Source organism: Centruroides sculpturatus, unplaced genomic scaffold, assembly GCF_000671375.1.
Source record: "Centruroides sculpturatus isolate CEXI.00-Female unplaced genomic scaffold, Cexi_2.0 scaffold1685, whole genome shotgun sequence".
In the NCBI taxonomy this organism is placed as follows: Eukaryota; Metazoa; Arthropoda; class Arachnida; order Scorpiones; family Buthidae; genus Centruroides; species Centruroides sculpturatus.
Genome location: NW_019385852.1, coordinates 57,339 through 75,647, shown reverse-complemented (window position 1 = coordinate 75,647; position 18,309 = coordinate 57,339). Strand labels below are relative to the sequence as shown.

Here is an 18,309-nt window from a genome sequence, read left to right as displayed (position 1 = left end):
ATTTAAATTTGTTTCATTGCCATTTTCTAATATAATACTTGGAAAAGGGTTATTTATTAGTAAACTAGTTGCATTCACTTGTAATATAAGAAAAATATATCAATTAGTCATTTTAATACAAGAATTCTTAATGTTGAAAATAATTTTACTTTCGGTTTAATGACCAAATGAACTAAAATAAAATTTTAAAATATATATATCATTATTGCTTATTGAATATTACAGAATTATTGTCATATTTTCATTTAGAATACATTTTTAATGATACTACAATTTATTCATCTTAATATTCATCTTAAAAAGTTGAATAATTTAATTTCAATGTTTTTTGTTTTGAATGTTTCAATATATATATATATATTTTTGAAACCAAAAAATCCAGGCCTTAATTATGTTATTAAAATATTGATGATGAACTGCATATATAAACACTTCAATACTGCTATAGATGAAGTTTAACCATTATGTGACTCATTTTAAGTATTTAGATTGTAAAGACATTTAGATTATAAGAAAATATGATCATCCTCCTCTTTATAAATATAAAATTATTAGTACTGAGAAATAAAGTAAAATTTTACTATATTGTTACAAATACCAGTCAACCAGTTACTATATATGTGATTTAAACTCAGTTATTGCTGAATACAATACTGTATCATTTGACAATATTTTAATTACTTTAAATAATTATGTTTAATGGTTTAAAAACATTAAAATTTCTGAAATTAAAATTGTATGCAGGATATTCTGGTATTATATTTTCAGATGTTTATGCAATTAGCCAAAATCATAAACTCTGATGATCCTAAACAACAACTGAAATACAACTGGGACTAGCTGATATCCTAAATATTTAAATATCAGTTTAATGAAAACTGTATTAAGACAAGACATATCTAGTCAGAATTTAGCCCATGGAAATAATTAAGATTAAATTCAGATGATATTAGTACCTTTGAATTTAGTCATATTAAAAATTTTCAACAAATAAAAGTTCAGTTTATATATTATTTTTGGATTTTCCAGTAAATATTTATTTAAATTTATGCACATTCACATTTTCTTAATTCACTACTTTTATTTGTATATGTATTAATTAAGAGATTAAGAGAAGAGTCTTACAAAAATGCAGATTTTCAGATGTGTGATGCAAAATTTATTTTTTGAATATAAATGCTTATACTTCATATAACATTTTCAAACAAAATTTCTTCATTCAAGTGTTTTTTCAGCTTGATACTAATGCATTTCTTCTGTGAAATTTATCCTATAGATTATTGTTAAATACATTCAATTAATCTGACATTATTACAGAAATATATACTTTTCTAATTCAACATTTTTTCTTCATTTTGTTTTTAACCTGATTATTTACTTTAAACGATGTTCATAAATCCTTTTACTACATTTTTGGATACTCTAATCTATAGTATTTATAATAAATCTAAAATCTTATGTTTCTATAAGAAAATCAGAAAAGCACATATGAAAATTACTTTTATAAGAGTATTAAAAAAGGGGTTTAAGTGTATAAATTTAAGGAAGAAATTCATGAACATTTGTTAAAAATATATAAATAAACAAGAAAGTGTTAATTTCAAGTTTTCTTGTTAATTATACAAATAAAACCAGTAAAACATTCCTTTTAATCATATTTTCAATTATAATATGATTATTCCAACACTTTGTTAAATTAATTACATTAAAATGTATTTATGTAAAATTATTTTTATACTTATTACATATGTAATATTAAAATTTTAATTGTGTGTGTGTGTGTGTGTGCGTGTGTGTTTGTTTGTTTGTTTGTATAAATACAAAAATTAACATGACATGTACTTGTAACAATATAGTTTTGAAGAATTATCTTATTAATTACATAACAATTTTCAAAATTCATAATTATTATACTCTAATAAATGAATGTAAAACCAATAAAATACTTTAAAATTTAAAAAATCACCTATCAACCAAATTCATCACAGATATCTATCTCTTTATCAGATAGCATATTGAAATCAAATTAATTTTATACTTAAATGATTTAGGTCCAGTTGTAATGTCCTGGAAGAGGGACTTGATTATAAGGAGTACCAGTGTTAGATAAATATGATGAAGACATTGCTTGCTGAGTGTGAGACTGATTAAAATTAGACATTCCATCAGAATGAGCATAATTTGGAAGTGAATGATCAGTATAATTCATTCCTAAAGAAGAAGTTTGAGCTGAAGGGATTTCATGTGTCAATGCCATAGAATTTGCCATAGATGGCAATGATATGTTATTGACATTTGTTGATGATACAGTAGATTGTGGAATTGAATTCATTGTTTGTGAAGATAAAGTGTGATTTGTAGAGCTGGAAGTTGATGTTGATCCGGCTGATGTTGTATGAGTAATTTCATGTGTGTAATTTGAAAGAGAATGATCAGAAAAATTCATCGATAATGAATTTGACATAGTAGAAGGAATATTATGGGTCAGTGCTACAGAAGTTGTTAATGGTGATGCACTATTAGAAACAGTTGAGGGAGATATAGATGTTAATGGTGATGATGATTGGGGATGTGGACTCAGTGTTTGGGAAACTGAAGTTGAATTCAGTGAACTTGAAGTTGACCCACTTGATGGAGAAGCTGTCTGAGAATCAGATTTAACAGTAGAATCAAAATCATCTGAACTATCTGGGGTTTGTTCCTCCAAAGAGTTGGTTTGATTAAGTGGAGTGACACCTTCTGTACTTTGCTGAAATAATATTTTTAAAATTAATTTCAATATTATAAAAAATGAATATAGTAAAGCATATCTATCTTTTAAATAACAAATTAGTTTGGCAGATATTATTTATTCATTTTTTGTAAATATTGGTAAAATATATATAAATATAAATATGGTTAAGACTTATGAGTTATAAGTTACAAACTAACAAGTAAGAGTTACAAATTATTTCCAACTTACGAAAAAGAAATGTCTTGGAATAACATACTGTACTATTGTTAATTATTTTGTCAGAACAGTTAAGAAATCACATCAAAGAAAAGCAGTTCTTCAAAAACAAATTCTTCTGAAAAATGTTTATACTTTTTTCATTTTAATTTATATTGTATTTAATGTATAATGTAATGTATTTTTATTTTTATTTATTGTTGTCTTTGTTTTATAACATATATTTGTTAATTTTATAAAATAGATATCAACTGTTCTTTGAGACTTTTCTATTTACTTTTAAAAATAAATATGAAATGTATAAAATGTGTTTGTTAATTACAAAATCATTCTTTTAACTCAAATTTAAATAATAGTTTTTAAGAAACATTTTTAAGAAACAATTAAGTTGTTTCTTAAAAATTATTTAAATTTACCAGGTAGTAGATCAATAGAAAAGAATTTTATGAAAAAAAAACAAAAAATTTGTTTTTGTTTGTTTTTTTTCATAATAATAGACAAAAAATTTGTTTTTTGTTTATTATTCATCTCTTATTTGTCACCCAGATATCTGGTGCCCTATTGATGGTGTCCCCAATCCTCATTTCTAGCCATACTCTACACATGTTGATAATAGATAAAAGCCTGAAAGCTCATTGGTTTAGAGAATATTCACATTGTACACTAACCAGTTAAACTCAAATATAAAAGAGTAATAGTTTACAAATTAATTTATGGGTGATTTTCAGATCTGGACCCTATTTGATTATAACTGTCTAGTTTGCCTAGGCCTGACTCCAATCTGTTTTTAGGAAAAAATTTGAACATATCTTGAATAAATTTATAATAGTATAGGAAAAAAAATCACCAAACCACCACTGGCTTGAAACATTTCCAAATCTGGATTGCTAGGCCTGGCAGCATTGCTTACATGTTGCCCATCCATTTCTATGCAGGATCCCCTAAAAAGTTGGTGCCTCCAAAAATGACAACTTTATGTCACTTGGCCATCAATGGCAAATCAGCTGCAAAGGAGATTACACTGCCTATCATGAGTTTGGACATATTGATATGTCCATTACCATGTCCAAATACCTGCATTGTCACAGATGCATAATACTCTGCATTAGATTAAAAAATCTAATGCAGAGTATTAGTTTGTAAAACAAATCAATTCTGATATATCAGGAACATTCTTATAGGCTAATATATTTGTGAGAATCCAGAGACTGTTTTCTTTATAAATTTTTAACAAAAAGATACGATTTAGAAACTTTCCCTTTTACTGTCCATTTCCCATGGAGTTAAAAATGGAGAATATTGAATGTTAACTTAACTGTCAACAAGTCCTTCCCCTCACATTGATCTGCAAAAATATTAAAAATATGTTAAAACAATCAACTGTTAAAGTGTGAGAAAGTTGACATTTAACCAAGTCTATGGGGAGAATCTAAAAACAATTGGGAGAAATAAGAAACCTACTATTGACTTCATTTAGTTTTCATTGTCCAGCGATGACATCTCTGATGTGTCATCGTTGCCAAACAATCGATTACCTGACCACATTCCCACACCGGATGGGGATATAACGGCCAGACACCCATTCATTGAGGCGGACACACTAGGAAGAGCATAGACAAAGCTCTACTCGCCAGCTCCCATCCCATAAAAGCTATCTTTTGGCTTGGCAAGAATAGTCCCAAAGGATTACTTATATTTTTGTAGTGATTTGTGTAAATGTTGACTTCCCCAGTTGACTCCATGGATAATTTATTGTCAGACCAACAGACAGCACTAAAAGAAAAGAAAAATGATAAGTTTCCAATTGATGCAAACTCTCTCTTGGTTGAACTAGATATTGAGTTAGCATTCGCACATAGACTAGGACGTTGACCTCATTGATATCGGCTTGGATACATATGCTTAGGAAGTGTACCACTATAATTGTATCTTATGTTTTATTTTTCTATTAAAGTTATTGTTTAGTTAAACTGGTGTTGACTTCAATTGTTTGAACCGGTCACCCATCGACTTACCCCACTCTATCTAAAGCCCTCCAATAACCGCTGTAAGAATGAGAATCGTGAGTTAAGATGCATTATTTCTTAACTGGTGTCAGTCCTGACAGGAGAAGGAAATTTTATGATTTTTCCACCTCCAACCTTAAAGAAAGTGAAACACAAGCCATCCACTGACAATGTGATTGGATCTCACTGATCTATTGTCAATCAAATGGTTTAAAGCTTGACTCTCTAACCCCGCTTCTTACATATTGGTATTAGTTACATCTTTACTTAAAATCTATAATTGAATTCAAGATATAAGAAGCTATATAAATGACAGAACAATAAATAAAGTATAAAATAGCAACTTCAATTATAACAATAATCTGAGTTACTGAACTGACATTTTAGAACAATCCAAAATATTATTCAATAGTTTAAATACAGTCAAACTTCCATATTACAAACTTCTATATTCTCCATATAACAAATTTTTGCATTGTACAGTACACTACTCTTTCAGCCAAAAATATAAGTAAAATTGGTTCTACATAACAAAGTTAAATTTCTATATAATGAATTTTTTTTAATTTGTAAGGACTATTGATCATTAAAAGTCAATAACTACAACTAGGTTGAGTTTGAATTTAGATTCAATTTTAGGTATCAATCTGTGAAACCTTTATAAAATTGTGGCCCAAGCATGAAAAATATGTTCATTTAAAACCATCATGTAATCTGCCTTCATATGACTACTAGTTGTAAAGAAAGGAGAGACATCTGTCAACAAGGGCATTTGGACCTAAACGATTTACACTTAACAAATATTTTAGAGTTACAGTATTACAGTACTGCACAGTATTTATATATTAAAATAAATAAATTTAATGCTGTATTATACAGTATATCTTAGTAATACTGTAACTTATAGTTAACATGTTTTTATCAAAAAACAATTACTGTACTGTACAATGGATTAATTTTATGCTAATTTCATTTATGCTGTCTCCTCTGGGAACATATCCATGTCATAAAATCAGGGCAGCCTTTACAATGATTATGGATATCAGTGATGTTTATATTGCATACAGTACAGTATTTAACCACGAAAATGATCTTACTTGTGCAGGTGGCTGGGATGAGTCATGCTTAAATTGTTTTACAGTATTGAATACTATGTAAAGTTCAAACTTTCCTAAATTTGTTTATGAGAATACTGACTTTTTTTTCTTACTCTGAGATGTTTTTATCAATAATTCAATTTTATTAAACAATTTGCATTTGCTTAGATTAATTAAAAACAAAATAATTAACATTTACTCAAAAAATGAAAAAATAAAGAAAAATTAAAGTATTCTTAGATGAATTGTAAAGTTTCAAGGATTAATTCACTTATTCTAAAAATAAAGACCATACAAATAATGCTGGGTCAGGTCTAACCCTTTTTTAATTTTTCAAGTAGAGATTAATCCTTGGAACTTTACAATTCATGTAAATATGCAAATTACAAATGAATTCCTGGATTTCCACCAGAGGTTTGCAGATGTGTATAAATACAACAGATATTTACCTGAGTGATGCTTTCAAAAATTTTAATACTGTCTCATTGATGTCTAATCCTCAAAGGAAAGGTTGACATCAAATGTATATTATATGTTTTTTTAATATCATGTCAACAGTTTTTAATGTTGTTAAACATCTGTCTCTAGTTGGAAAATTAAAAAAGGATTTGATCTGACCCTGAATTATTTGTATGGTCTTTATTGTTATAATAAAAAAATTAGTGTTTACAAACTTTCAGCCATGTTTATAATAAACTATTTGAAGTCTTCTAACATAACATATATATATTCTCCTAAACTGTAGAAAGTTAGAAAAGGTTTATATCATGATTATTATAACACAACAAATGGCCAATTGATGAAGAATGGAATTGATATATTCTACACAACTCAAAAGATTTCAAAAAAATCTCTCCTAGAGTCAATCCAGTTCCTCATAGACAGATATGTCTGCTACTATGAATTTTTTAAAATTTGTTTTCTGTTAGAAATTAATTTCTAAAGCAACACAATGTATTACTTATTTATTCTTTAGCAGAAAAGTTACATATCATTATGTATCTTTATATATTTTTATTTGTTTTGACTTAATTTACATAAATTGTCAATTGGAAACCAGCTAGAACACACTGTTCATCCAAACAGCTACTAAATAAGTATTTTGGTTTATCTGTGATGTGAGGTTAGCCTGTTGGGGTGAGGTGTTTTCGACAGCTGAGCAGTCATTACTGTCGTGTGGGTGCAGAATGACTCACCGAGACAGGTTTACCATAAAAAACCGTTTAATAAAATACATAAATTGATCTTACAATAACTCAATATGTCAGGCGAAAGCCTATCCAATGATGGGTTACTATAACCACAAAAAAAAACCCGGAAAAGTTCGACTGTTCAATCGGTCCTTGGGTATTTTCGGTACGCTGGATGCAGAGAACACTGGCCCCCGGGCACACACAGCACTTGTAGAGATGTCCTTGGTGGACGAGTCGAACCTCGATGATCCTGGACATGATCTCGGCGATTCTGGATGAGACGGGTTGGCAAAACCAGCTCCTCGGGCGTTGAAAGAGCCTATGTTGTATCTCTGTCGTGAGCACCAAATCCCAGCAGGGGAGCACTATGCACCAAAACTCAAGACCTCGTAAAGTTCCTGAAAACGCGGTTTTATCGATTTTTCCACCACAGTCGTCTCTCCATTGGTCTCTCCTCGTCATATGGTGACAATTCGAAACCCAATGAAGGGCGTGGGAGAGGTCAACGTTGCGTCAGAACACAACTCCTCTCCAACCTCATTTTCCTCGAATTTACTCTATTTATTGTTTAAAATCTTTTAACAAGACAAAAGGTTCATTGTTTAAATCCAATCTTTAAGTTCACTCTTTCACGCTACGAAACTTGACTCATTCAAAAAGTCGTTAATTGCTTCCCTTTGGACCCTGTTTGGGTCTTCACAGTGATATATAATTACCTTTCTTCAGTTTTTATAAATAATGGAAGTGTTGATATGAATGCCAGGATAACTCTCCTGGCACTTATATCAATGCTTCCATTTATGTAAATTAGATAACTTGATAATTTATGCCAATTACAGTGAAACTCATTAACACAATACTGAAGGGACCAATTCAATGTGGTCATCTTACATAGGTGGTCACCTTAGCAGGTTTCACTGTATGTCAAAACAAATAAAAATATGTAAACTTAACCAATGCCCAAAAACTTTAGATAAATACCTTAATTACTTTTCTGTTAAAGAATAAACTAGAATAGTAACTTAGAATAAATATCTGAGTTACTGTTCTAATTTACTTAATTATCATGCAAACATCTTCAAAGTTTTACAACAATTAAATAATAGAGTTTAACAAATACATAAAACCTAAATTTCTTAAATATTACAGACTAATTTCAATTTCTATTACTGTAGTTAAGNAATCAGTCAATAAATAAATTTAAATAACCTTTATTTAAGTAGTTTAATAATTGAAATAGAAATAGTCTTTCCATCATTAAATTTTAATGATGGAAAGACTATTTCTATTTGCAACGAAAGATAGAAAAGTTGAATTTTGAAATATCTAAAAATCTAAGTTGATTGAAAGTGTGTGTCTAACAGATGGTCCAGAAATCGTTTGACATAAAACCCATTTGTAAATAAATACATAAGCAAAAACAAAACCACATACTAAATTAAAGGAAAATAACTCAGTTTGTTATTGCATAAAAACAAAGAAAATTTTACATTCTTGGTACTACAAATGGCTGTTATGCCAAAGGACTTCTCGTAGATCACTCGGTATAGTGTAGTAAGATATACGTAATAAAAATACTTATATAATTAACAAGAGATCAATCAATGCAGTCTTGTAAACTTCTATGTATTTTATTTTTACAGATTTTATTAATTTCATTATACTGTATAAAACAAATTATATATTAAAAAATTTAAATAAAAAATTGAATATTATTTTATTTTTTTCATAAAGTAATGACGTATCTAGCAGTGGTAGTACAGATTTAGTGGATAGTGATTCAACTTTTACAACTGGAAAACAAAAACAAGCCATTAATTTATTAGAATTAGTGCAGAAAAGTACATATAAATCACCAGAGGCATTTGCTTTGTTTTGTGATGAATTATCCAGAATTATACAAAAGGGTGAACTGGATAATCGAATAAAGGTAAAGAATGTGTGATGTGTAAGTATCATTAGTATCATTAAAAAATTTAGATAAAATTACATTTTAATTTTTACTTTTAGCATTGGATTAGTAAACGTATCACTTCTGATTTCTATAACAAATATACAGTAAATTTAGAAGATGTTCCATTAGAGTAAGTAAAATAGAAAAAAGAAAAAGGATAATACATTGTTATATAATTATAAAGTCATTTCTGCATATATTATAATTATTGTCATTACTATTAATTGCATGATAATGTAAAAAAAAAATTTTTTTGTTATTAGTTCATAATTTTGGTAAATAAACAGATATAGTTTGATACAGATTATTCATTTATTTTCAAATTATTTTCTAGAATCTATTATTTTATACTAAAGATTATCTGCATATGTAAGTACAGATAACCTTTCAGTACATACTGTTAAACTGGAAATGAGAACAGACTTTTAAAAAGAAAATTAATTTTATTTGATTTCTAGAAACATTTTTATATATTTAATAGTAATGACACTGAAATTTTTGCATTGTTTCAGACTAATTATCACAACTTAATTTATAGGTTTTACCAAAGTGTAATTTCAAGTGGTAAAAAAAAAAAAAACATTTTTATGTTATTAGAAGATAGATCAATGAGGTGCTTTGGAGCATTATAAAAGGCAAGATCAGTCTTTAGCAGTAATTTCAAACATCAATTTTTAGAACAAATTCAGTTGAAAAACATTCTTCAAATAGAAAAGAATTTATTCAGGCTGATTTATGGGTTTTGTAGTAAACTGATAGAGGATTGGTACAATTTTAAATGCTCTTGGTTTAACTTTTCTAGATGGAACTTCATCGGGTGCTTGGTTAAGGGCTATTTGTCGTCTGCGCTATTTGCGGATCAGTTTACGTACGATCTTGGGATACATGGTAACAACGTACATGGTTATCCCAAGATCGTACGTAAACTGATCCGCAAATGGCGCGGACGACAAATAGCCCTTAACTTTTCTAATTGAAAAAGCAGTTTGTAACTCTCGATAGCATTTGTACAAACATGAAACCAGTAGCAAATGTTGCTGCTGTTAAATGCTGTTGTTAATGTTTTCAAAAGAAGCTTAAAATTTAAGTTTGTTTCATTGAAATAATAGATTTGTTTAGGAATAACTCTATCTTTCTATATAATATCTAAAAATTTTTGAGAAAGTTTATTTGTAGCATCTTGATCTGCTAACAATTTCTCACCATAAACTCCTAGGTAATAAATTTTATAACATCCTTTTCCTGTTCTATTTTGGCTTTCATGTGCAAGTGCACTGTCTTTTCCTTCAAAAATCAGCCCAGTAAGATATGTTCCTCTTTATTATTTACTTGAACCATATACATAATATATCATTCTGGCTTCTTTATAGTATACCTCTCTGAGAGCAGTAGTGTCGTTAAAAATTAATTTTTAATTATTTTATTGCTTACAAAACAAACAACCACTCATAATTAGAAAATTAAGCCTCGTTTAAATACTGGCATCCCTTTCATGATCAAGCCAGTGTTGCCAGCTAAAACACCAAAAATTTAACGAAAATAATATTAAAGTAGCCAAGACATANACAATATCTATTCATTAATATTATAGAATTATCTATTTAATTATTATTTTATATTTTATTATTATTAAGATGTCAGCTTACCACTCTGGAGGACCTGAGATCAAAGCCAGTAGTTGAAAAACCCCAGCAGTTTTTCAGGGTGGTCTGTTAGGAAAATCATTACTTAACATGCAATTCTAGCACAACACGCTACTTAAATAACCCATTACAGTCAAAGGCAGCAACTTTTTTTTCTTGTTGAATTTCAGTATAATGTATTCATTGATTACAAACATGTATTCTTTATATCTTTGTAATATTTTGTGTGTGTGTGTGTGTGATATGTTAATGTTTTTTTTTGTTATTAAAAAGTTATTCTAAAGTCTATAAATTTCTCTATGAGCACATCTCAATGTATTTTGAAAAATATTACAGATGTAATAATATGAATTTAGAACTTGGATATGGTATAAGTACAGATACAAGCAATATTGTTTTGAATCTGATGCCTGTCATTTTAAATTCTAAGCAAAAAGAAAATAAGTAAGAAAATTTTTAAAATATAAATATATTATGTTAAAATAATTTCAAAATTTTCATTATTTTATTTTTATCTAGTGCTTCAAATATTTCCCCAATTATAATAACACCATTATTTCGTTTACTTCAAATCTGTGAGCAAAGTCAGATTTCAATCTCTCTAAATGCATTACAAGAATTATTAGGTTGTCCAGTTTCTTTGCCTCATCAAAATGAATTAAAGGAATTTTCTAAATTGTCTATAGAAATGAAGCATGCAGTCTGTGATGCTACCTTTTTTTGTTTAAATTGGTTTAGAGAAGTAAGATTATTGAAGAAATTTAATTATAATATAATAGTATTAAGATAAATTTTAAAAATATAATTGCTTTTTTTAATAGTTAGTAAATGCCTTTGCTGCAACTTCAAATAATCATTTAAGAAGTAAAGTAATAAAGAGACTGAAAGATATCATTAATTTACAGAATATACTTCAAAACCTGTTGTGTGGTATGTTTAATATATTTCATTAGCATTATTAAAATAATTTATTTATTTATTTACAAATAAATTGCAAATATCTTTTTTATAATTTTATTTTATATAAATATAAGGTTTGTCAGTTGGTATTAATTTAATGGCTGAAGTATAAAAGTAGAAATAAGCATGTTTACTACAATATAGAGAGCAATGGACATTCCAAGCTATGTGCTGAAAAATGTTTTTTGGTTTGATTACTTATTATATGTATGGAGCAACAAACTGTGGTAGAGATCTCTGCAAATGACACAAACTTTTCTACTTTGTACTACAGAAAGTACTTTTGGTATAGAAATAGCTATAAGGAGCATCAAATAGCTATGAATACCAAAGCTATTTCATGCTCTCTTTCTCACTGGGTGCAGAGGCCAACTATTATCAGGTGATGTACCCAGGATACAATACACGCCATGTATTGTCCTACATGAAGTACATTGTGTAAAAATGTCAAAAAACTTTTTATTAAAAATAAATAATACAATTTTCTAAGCAAGAAATGCAGAAAACTTTTATGATAGTTATGAGAAGAGCTGACACATGCAATGTTGAAGACTTCAACACAGCAGTGAACATATTAAAGTGTATTACAAGTACTTTTGATTATATCAGCTTCTCTTAAGGTAAAAATGGAACAGAACATTTAAACTAACTACAGTTTTAAAGGAATATTTCAAAACTAATATAAAACTTACAATTTAAAGTATTTTGTTTTATTTTTATCTGAAGAATGTAAGTTTATTCATTAAAAGTGCTTGTAATGTATATTAAAATAATTTTTACTTTTATACACAGTATAAAAATTAACATATACTGAGTTTTTTTCTTAGTCATTTTCTTTTATTTTGTTTGGTATATGTCATCACAATATGTTGTTTTTTAATATTCAGAAACACCAGGATATATTCCTGTACAAGCTAATTTTGATCTAGATATCAATGAATTATCCCATAAAAATTTTTCATCTGTAAATATAAAAAAGAAGAAAACTGTTCCTAAAAAGTAAGTTTCAAATGAAAAGTTGTGCACATATACATTTATAATAATTAATTTGCAATTCCGATGTTACACTTTGAAAGGAAAGGAAAAGGTAAAAAACATGAAGTACAAGAAACTAAATCTCAAAATCTTCAAACACAGGATATTGAAGATTTGGATGAAAATGTAATTTCTTGTTTGTTTTATTTTGAATTTGTTATAATATATTACTAATTATAAACATTTAATGCTATAGACGGAGGATAAAAGTAAAGATAACACAAATAATTTATCTGCATATTCTATATTTTTCAGGTAAATTTCTCAATATATTGGAAAAATGTTTAATTCTAATGATGATGATAATTTCAATTTTAAATTTTATCCTTATTTTATTTTTATAGAGAATTAGATTTGGATATTTTCATTTTATTACAAAACGGTTTAGACATTAACAGTGATTTAGAATTGCATTCTGAAGAGGTATTTTTTTATTAATTTTAATTTAAATACTGGTGAATAAAAATCATAATTGTATCAATTATTTACAGAATCTTAAACTTAATCCATCTGTACTTTGCTTTTTAATAGAAGATTTAAATCATAAATTAACGCAAGTACTTCAACATTCAAGTCTACCAAGTATATTTAAGGTAATATAAATTTATTCAGCATTTACCACAATATAATAATCATAATTTAAAATAAACCATTCATCTAAACATATAAAATTACTTGTCCTGACTGACTGAGTAATTGATACATCATTGCCCAGAGCAAACTGCTGAACCTAAAGAGGTGAAATTTGGTACACAGTTAGGGTATGTAAAGAATGCACACTAAGAAGGGATTTTTGGAAATTCCCCTGCAGGGGAGAGGGAGAGCATTAAGGCTTAACCTGAAGAACGGCTTCTACTATACTATTTTAGATGCGATTTTTTTTTTTTTTCAATTACGTTTAGTTTTCATTGAGTACTTAGGTGTATTAAATTGATAACATTTCAGACATTTTTATAAATATTTTTATGTATTTCGATTCTTTAACCAAATGTTCGAACTGTTTTAAATTCGAATTTGTTATTGCATATTGGTTTGATTATTGAACAATTGTAAATGTTCCAGAAAATTGATTAAATTGAAAATGGTTTGTTTGATTCTCAGCAATTCTCATCATTTTCAGCAGAAGTGTTATATAACAATTACTATGGTTGTTGAAATACTGAATATAAATGGGGTTTGCTTGCAAAATCCGCATGGGTGAAGTTGCAGGTAACAGCTAGTACATACATATATTACAAAATCTCAGTTTCAATATATTTTTTTTAACACTAAAAAATTAACTAGTAATAGAGAGGTTACGGCCGACATTTTCATTGCAAAAATGTGCACATCAGACATTCAGCGCTGCCTTCCTGTAAGCCTAGAAGTTTGACAATGGTGTTTGATACATCGAGCATGATTCCACTGATGTTCCAAATGCCATTGTCAAACTTCTAGGCTTACAGGAAGGCGGCGCTGAACATCCGACATACACATTTTCGCAATGGAAACATTGGCTGCAACCTCTCTAATACGTTTTAATTCCTAAAAACAAGCTTTGCAAGCAAGAAGTGCCTAAGTCCAAAATACATAATGTGAATAACGTATATCTACAAGAAATAATGCTTGGGAACAGAAATCATAGGCTTAAAATATCAATCATAAATAGATTTGAAAAATGTGTGAAGAATTAAGTTATATCAATAAATGTGATTTCATAGTAGCTTGAAACTTTTAGTACTAACATATCTTGGGCACTTTCTTGATTCACTGCGTCATTTATTTTTATACCCCAGGAATATACTAACTCTTGAACTTTGACAATATAATCCAGTACAATGGTGTGTGATTTGTATTTATTACATATATGTGTTACTGTGAAAGACCGAAATTAGAGAATGTTGATATTCTCCGGTGAATGTCGACACATACAAAATATGTCGGTGAAAGACTGAATATTTGGTTATATTATTATACATTCGAACAATCGCCAGTGTATGTCGACAAGAACATATAAGCTTTGGTGGAGGTCGAAACGACACCCGAGAAGCCGATGTCAACGGAGAGGCAACAGTCTGTCGCCAAATTCTTTGCCGTTTCCTTCTGCTCAAATTGGTGATACCGTACGAATACAAGTCCCTGATGTTGACCGTGGCCGTACAGATGCCCGAAATGTGTTGGCAGTTGTTGTTAGAATAGAAGACTCCGACTTTTATAAATTAGCAAACAAAAATGGTACTTTCAAGCAGCTTTATACCCGTAATCAGTTCGTAATTTGTAAAGAAAATTTTCCATAGGTAAGATTTCTTCTCAAGAAATATCGCTGAGAGAAGCAGCTGCAGCTAATTCGAAAAGTGGAGGGCAAGGCTATACACGCTGTCATTGCAAAAAGAAGTGTTCCACGAATAAATGCAGTTGTAAAAGCAAGGGACTCTTGTGCAATTCAAAGTGCCATAACAGTTTAAGTTGTTGCAATAAATAAGATTGTATAACGTTAATCACATAATTTATGTGTAAGTTTATTATTGTATTATTTTCTTTAATGATTTAGAATGTACTGTTCGTTTTAGGTTCAACAGTTTATTTACATGTACTATTACTTAAGCTTTCTCCTATTTTGACATATTAAAAAGTTGCATTTTTGTCTTAACGTAATAAAAATATTTTTATTCAACATTCACCATCAGCGCATTCTGAATGTCGACATTTGCCGGTGTAAGTGAGAAATAACGATATTTAGCAAATATTTCGGACATACACGAAACGACTGTGTGAATGTTGACATTCACCGGAGAATGTTGACATTCGCCAGATTTCAGTCATTCACAGTAACATATGCATTAGATTTTGCAAAGATATGTAATATTTTTTAAATATTATTTAGCCAATAAATGAATTACTTCTTTAATTTATTTATTAATATATTTTAAACTTTCCATTTTAAATAGGGAACTAATGAAAAGAAAAGTAGCTTTTCTAATCTTAATATACGTACCCCAACAGAAATTGTAGAACAAGTAATTGCACTATTACCAGCATTGTGTGATTTATTTGAGATAACCTGTGATTACTTTAAGGTAACTCTAACTAAATATATAGATTTATAAAACAATTATTTGTATACTTAATTCAAAATATAATTTTAGGCTATCATAGAAAAGAATGACGGCATAATTGATGGGTTGGAGATGTTTACAGATGTTTCAATTATTATTGCACATTGCAGTGAACTGATCCTACAAACTATACATATGCTTCTTTCTTGGTATTTTTACAATATATTTTTTTAATTAATATTTTGACTGATTTGGAAAATGGTTAACGATATTTTTATATTTTGCTAGGAACAGTTTCTTAGGAAAAAACAAAACTCTGTTACAAGAAATTCTGAAAGTATTTGCATCTAGAAATACTGAAATAAGTGTATCTTCTTTGGGATTACAAGATACAGCAAAGTATGATAAAATATTTAATTTTTTAACCTTCCAAAAAAAAAATATTTTTCTCAAATTCTGTTTTATTTTAGATATGCATTTCAATATTTAGAAAAATTCTCCAGTAATCTCTCCACTCTAGAAAGTAGCACCATGCTTATTAAAGTGCTAGACACAATTGTTATTCACCTTGACGACGACACAAAGAATACATTGGCACACAAAGCAGAAACCTTTCTGAGGCAGGAATGGGATACGAAAAAGAGACAAAAATCTAAAAAAGCAAAAATAAATGATCATATAAGGACATTATTAAAGTGTGTATATAATTTGTTTAGTTTTAAATTTAAATTGGCAATTAATGAGACTATTTTTACAGAACATATCTTAAATTCACATCGGATACAATGAAAGAATTGGAAATTTTATCCACCAAAGCTATTCCGCAACTTGTGGAATCTGAAAGTAAAGAAGTACATTGTACAGATTTTCCTACTTTAAATAAGTAAGCAGTATAATATTTTGACATAAAATTTGTTAATTACATTAATATTTAAATTTTAATAATTAAATTAGGTCAACATTTAATGTATATTATCAAATGATGTACTATTATCTCTGTGAGGATGTGAAAGATTATTTTTCAAAGAATAAGAATTCTAAAGAGGTAAGAAATTATATATAAAATAAAAGGATTGTGTACATTCCAAAGGAATTTTCCATACACATTCCTTTAAAAAAAAAATTATGAAATAAATTTTTTCCCAATTTAAATTGTTAATTAAAAAATAAAATATATACACAAGTGTTTATTTGTTAAAACATTTTTTGGGTCTTGTTCATCTCGTCAACAGTGGGTCTGACAATAGGACAGAGAAGTCCCAAAAATGTTTTAACAAATCAGGGGGGATGCTACAATTATAGGAGTCAATGTACTTTGAAACTTGTCATTATTTTGCTAAATTTATATTGGTTCAAAAAAGGAGGATTCCCCTGAAATACATATATTTATTTAGAATCAAGAATCCAATTTAAAACAATGGCTGATTGCTGTAAGAATATTTCACGTCCTGGTAAATCTGCTAAAGGTAATTTTCTTTTTGTTAATTGTTAACAAAGTAAAATTATATTAAAGAAAGAAATTTAATTATCAGGTATTTGATGGAAAATTAAATATAGCCTGTACATTAAAGGTAAATATAGGTTTCTTAAACAATATAATATTCCTTCCTTATATGAATAATGATAACTGTTATATAGTATGGAAGACAATTTGTGGACATGTTTCTAAAACAAGGAATGCCTCTACTGGATGAAGTATTCCGCAGTCACTGTGCTGAAGTGCAGAATCTTCTAAAAACTCTTCAAATGAGTAATCGTTTCTTACAGCATGTGTGTAGCCATTCCAAGGTATACAGACATTTATTTTTGTTTACAAATTAATTTTTGGTGTTAATGAAGATGTAATTGTTTAGGTAACAAAAGATGTAGTCCTTACTAAACAAGTGCCTACCATGAAAAGGACTCTAGAATCATTTGTTTATAGAGTGAAAGCTATGTTAGCACTTAATAAATGTAAAGATGCATTCTGGTTGGGAAATTTAAAAAATAGAGATTTACAGGTAAAATTTTATTAAAATTAATCTAAAAATCGCGTTTCAATTTAACATTTTTAAAAATGTTTAATTTTTAAACATTTTTAAAAAATAGAGATTTACAGGTAAAATTTTATTAAAATTAATACTTTTATAAATTTTTTAAATGTTTACTGAGAAAACAATTACAAATAGGGAGTAGAAATTTTGTCACAGACAACACAGAATGATAGTGACGAAGATATTAGTCAAATTATGACAGATGATGAAAGTGATGTTGTAAGTAAAATTTAAATATTTTAGTTTTGGAACTACACACTGTACACAGACCATTCATTATTGCAATACAGGGTGGTACTCTCAGTACAGAGTATTGTCTTAAGTGGTGATCACACTTTATTATAATCAATCACACAGGCAATTGCCATTCCCATTCCCATTAATTAACAACCTCTGAATACCA

At 28.3% G+C, this 18,309-nt stretch overlaps 2 protein-coding genes across 5 annotated transcripts in view; one reads left to right on the top strand and one right to left on the bottom strand.

Annotated features, from left to right (window-relative positions):
* Positions 1-2,047: 2,047 nt before the first annotated feature.
* Positions 2,048-3,875, bottom strand: LOC111642521 (A-agglutinin anchorage subunit-like). The gene is made up of 2 exons (XM_023388875.1): positions 3,798-3,875; positions 2,048-2,749 (listed from the first exon to the last, which is right to left on the bottom strand). The coding sequence occupies exons 1-2, from the start codon at positions 3,873-3,875 to the stop codon at positions 2,048-2,050; spliced, it is 780 nt and encodes a 259-aa protein (XP_023244643.1).
* A 5,030-nt stretch (positions 3,876-8,905) lies between these two features.
* The window catches only part of LOC111642519 (Fanconi anemia group D2 protein homolog), a 22,459-nt gene continuing 13,055 nt past the window's right edge, over positions 8,906-18,309 (top strand). For 2 of the 4 annotated variants that reach the window (XM_023388869.1, XM_023388873.1), the window contains exons 1-21: positions 8,906-9,176; positions 9,257-9,330; positions 11,180-11,287; positions 11,363-11,585; positions 11,665-11,773; positions 12,691-12,802; positions 12,880-12,964; positions 13,035-13,093; positions 13,183-13,261; positions 13,330-13,431; positions 15,766-15,894; positions 15,964-16,082; positions 16,162-16,272; positions 16,344-16,568; positions 16,631-16,756; positions 16,828-16,918; positions 17,268-17,339; positions 17,406-17,444; positions 17,512-17,661; positions 17,727-17,873; positions 18,042-18,125. In XM_023388869.1, the coding sequence (XP_023244637.1) occupies positions 11,190-11,287; positions 11,363-11,585; positions 11,665-11,773; positions 12,691-12,802; positions 12,880-12,964; positions 13,035-13,093; positions 13,183-13,261; positions 13,330-13,431; positions 15,766-15,894; positions 15,964-16,082; positions 16,162-16,272; positions 16,344-16,568; positions 16,631-16,756; positions 16,828-16,918; positions 17,268-17,339; positions 17,406-17,444; positions 17,512-17,661; positions 17,727-17,873; positions 18,042-18,125 (2,160 nt within the window). In that variant the 5' untranslated portion in view covers positions 8,906-9,176; positions 9,257-9,330; positions 11,180-11,189. Of the gene's footprint in view, positions 9,331-11,179; positions 11,288-11,362; positions 11,586-11,664; positions 11,774-12,690; positions 12,803-12,879; positions 12,965-13,034; positions 13,094-13,182; positions 13,262-13,329; positions 13,432-15,765; positions 15,895-15,963; positions 16,083-16,161; positions 16,273-16,343; positions 16,569-16,630; positions 16,757-16,827; positions 16,919-17,267; positions 17,340-17,405; positions 17,445-17,511; positions 17,662-17,726; positions 17,874-18,041; positions 18,126-18,309 lie in introns of all 4 variants that reach the window. The other 2 variants (XM_023388871.1, XM_023388870.1) reach the window with 2 other exon arrangements.

Coding starts and splice junctions, on each gene's coding strand:
- LOC111642521 (XM_023388875.1), bottom strand. CDS start 3,875: ATGGATGGGCAACATGTAAGCAATGCTGCCAGGCCTAGCAATCCAGAT. Junction 2,750..3,797: donor TTCAAGCCAGTGGTGGTTTG/GTGATTTTTTTT, acceptor ATATTATTTCAG/CAAAGTACAGAAGGTGTCAC.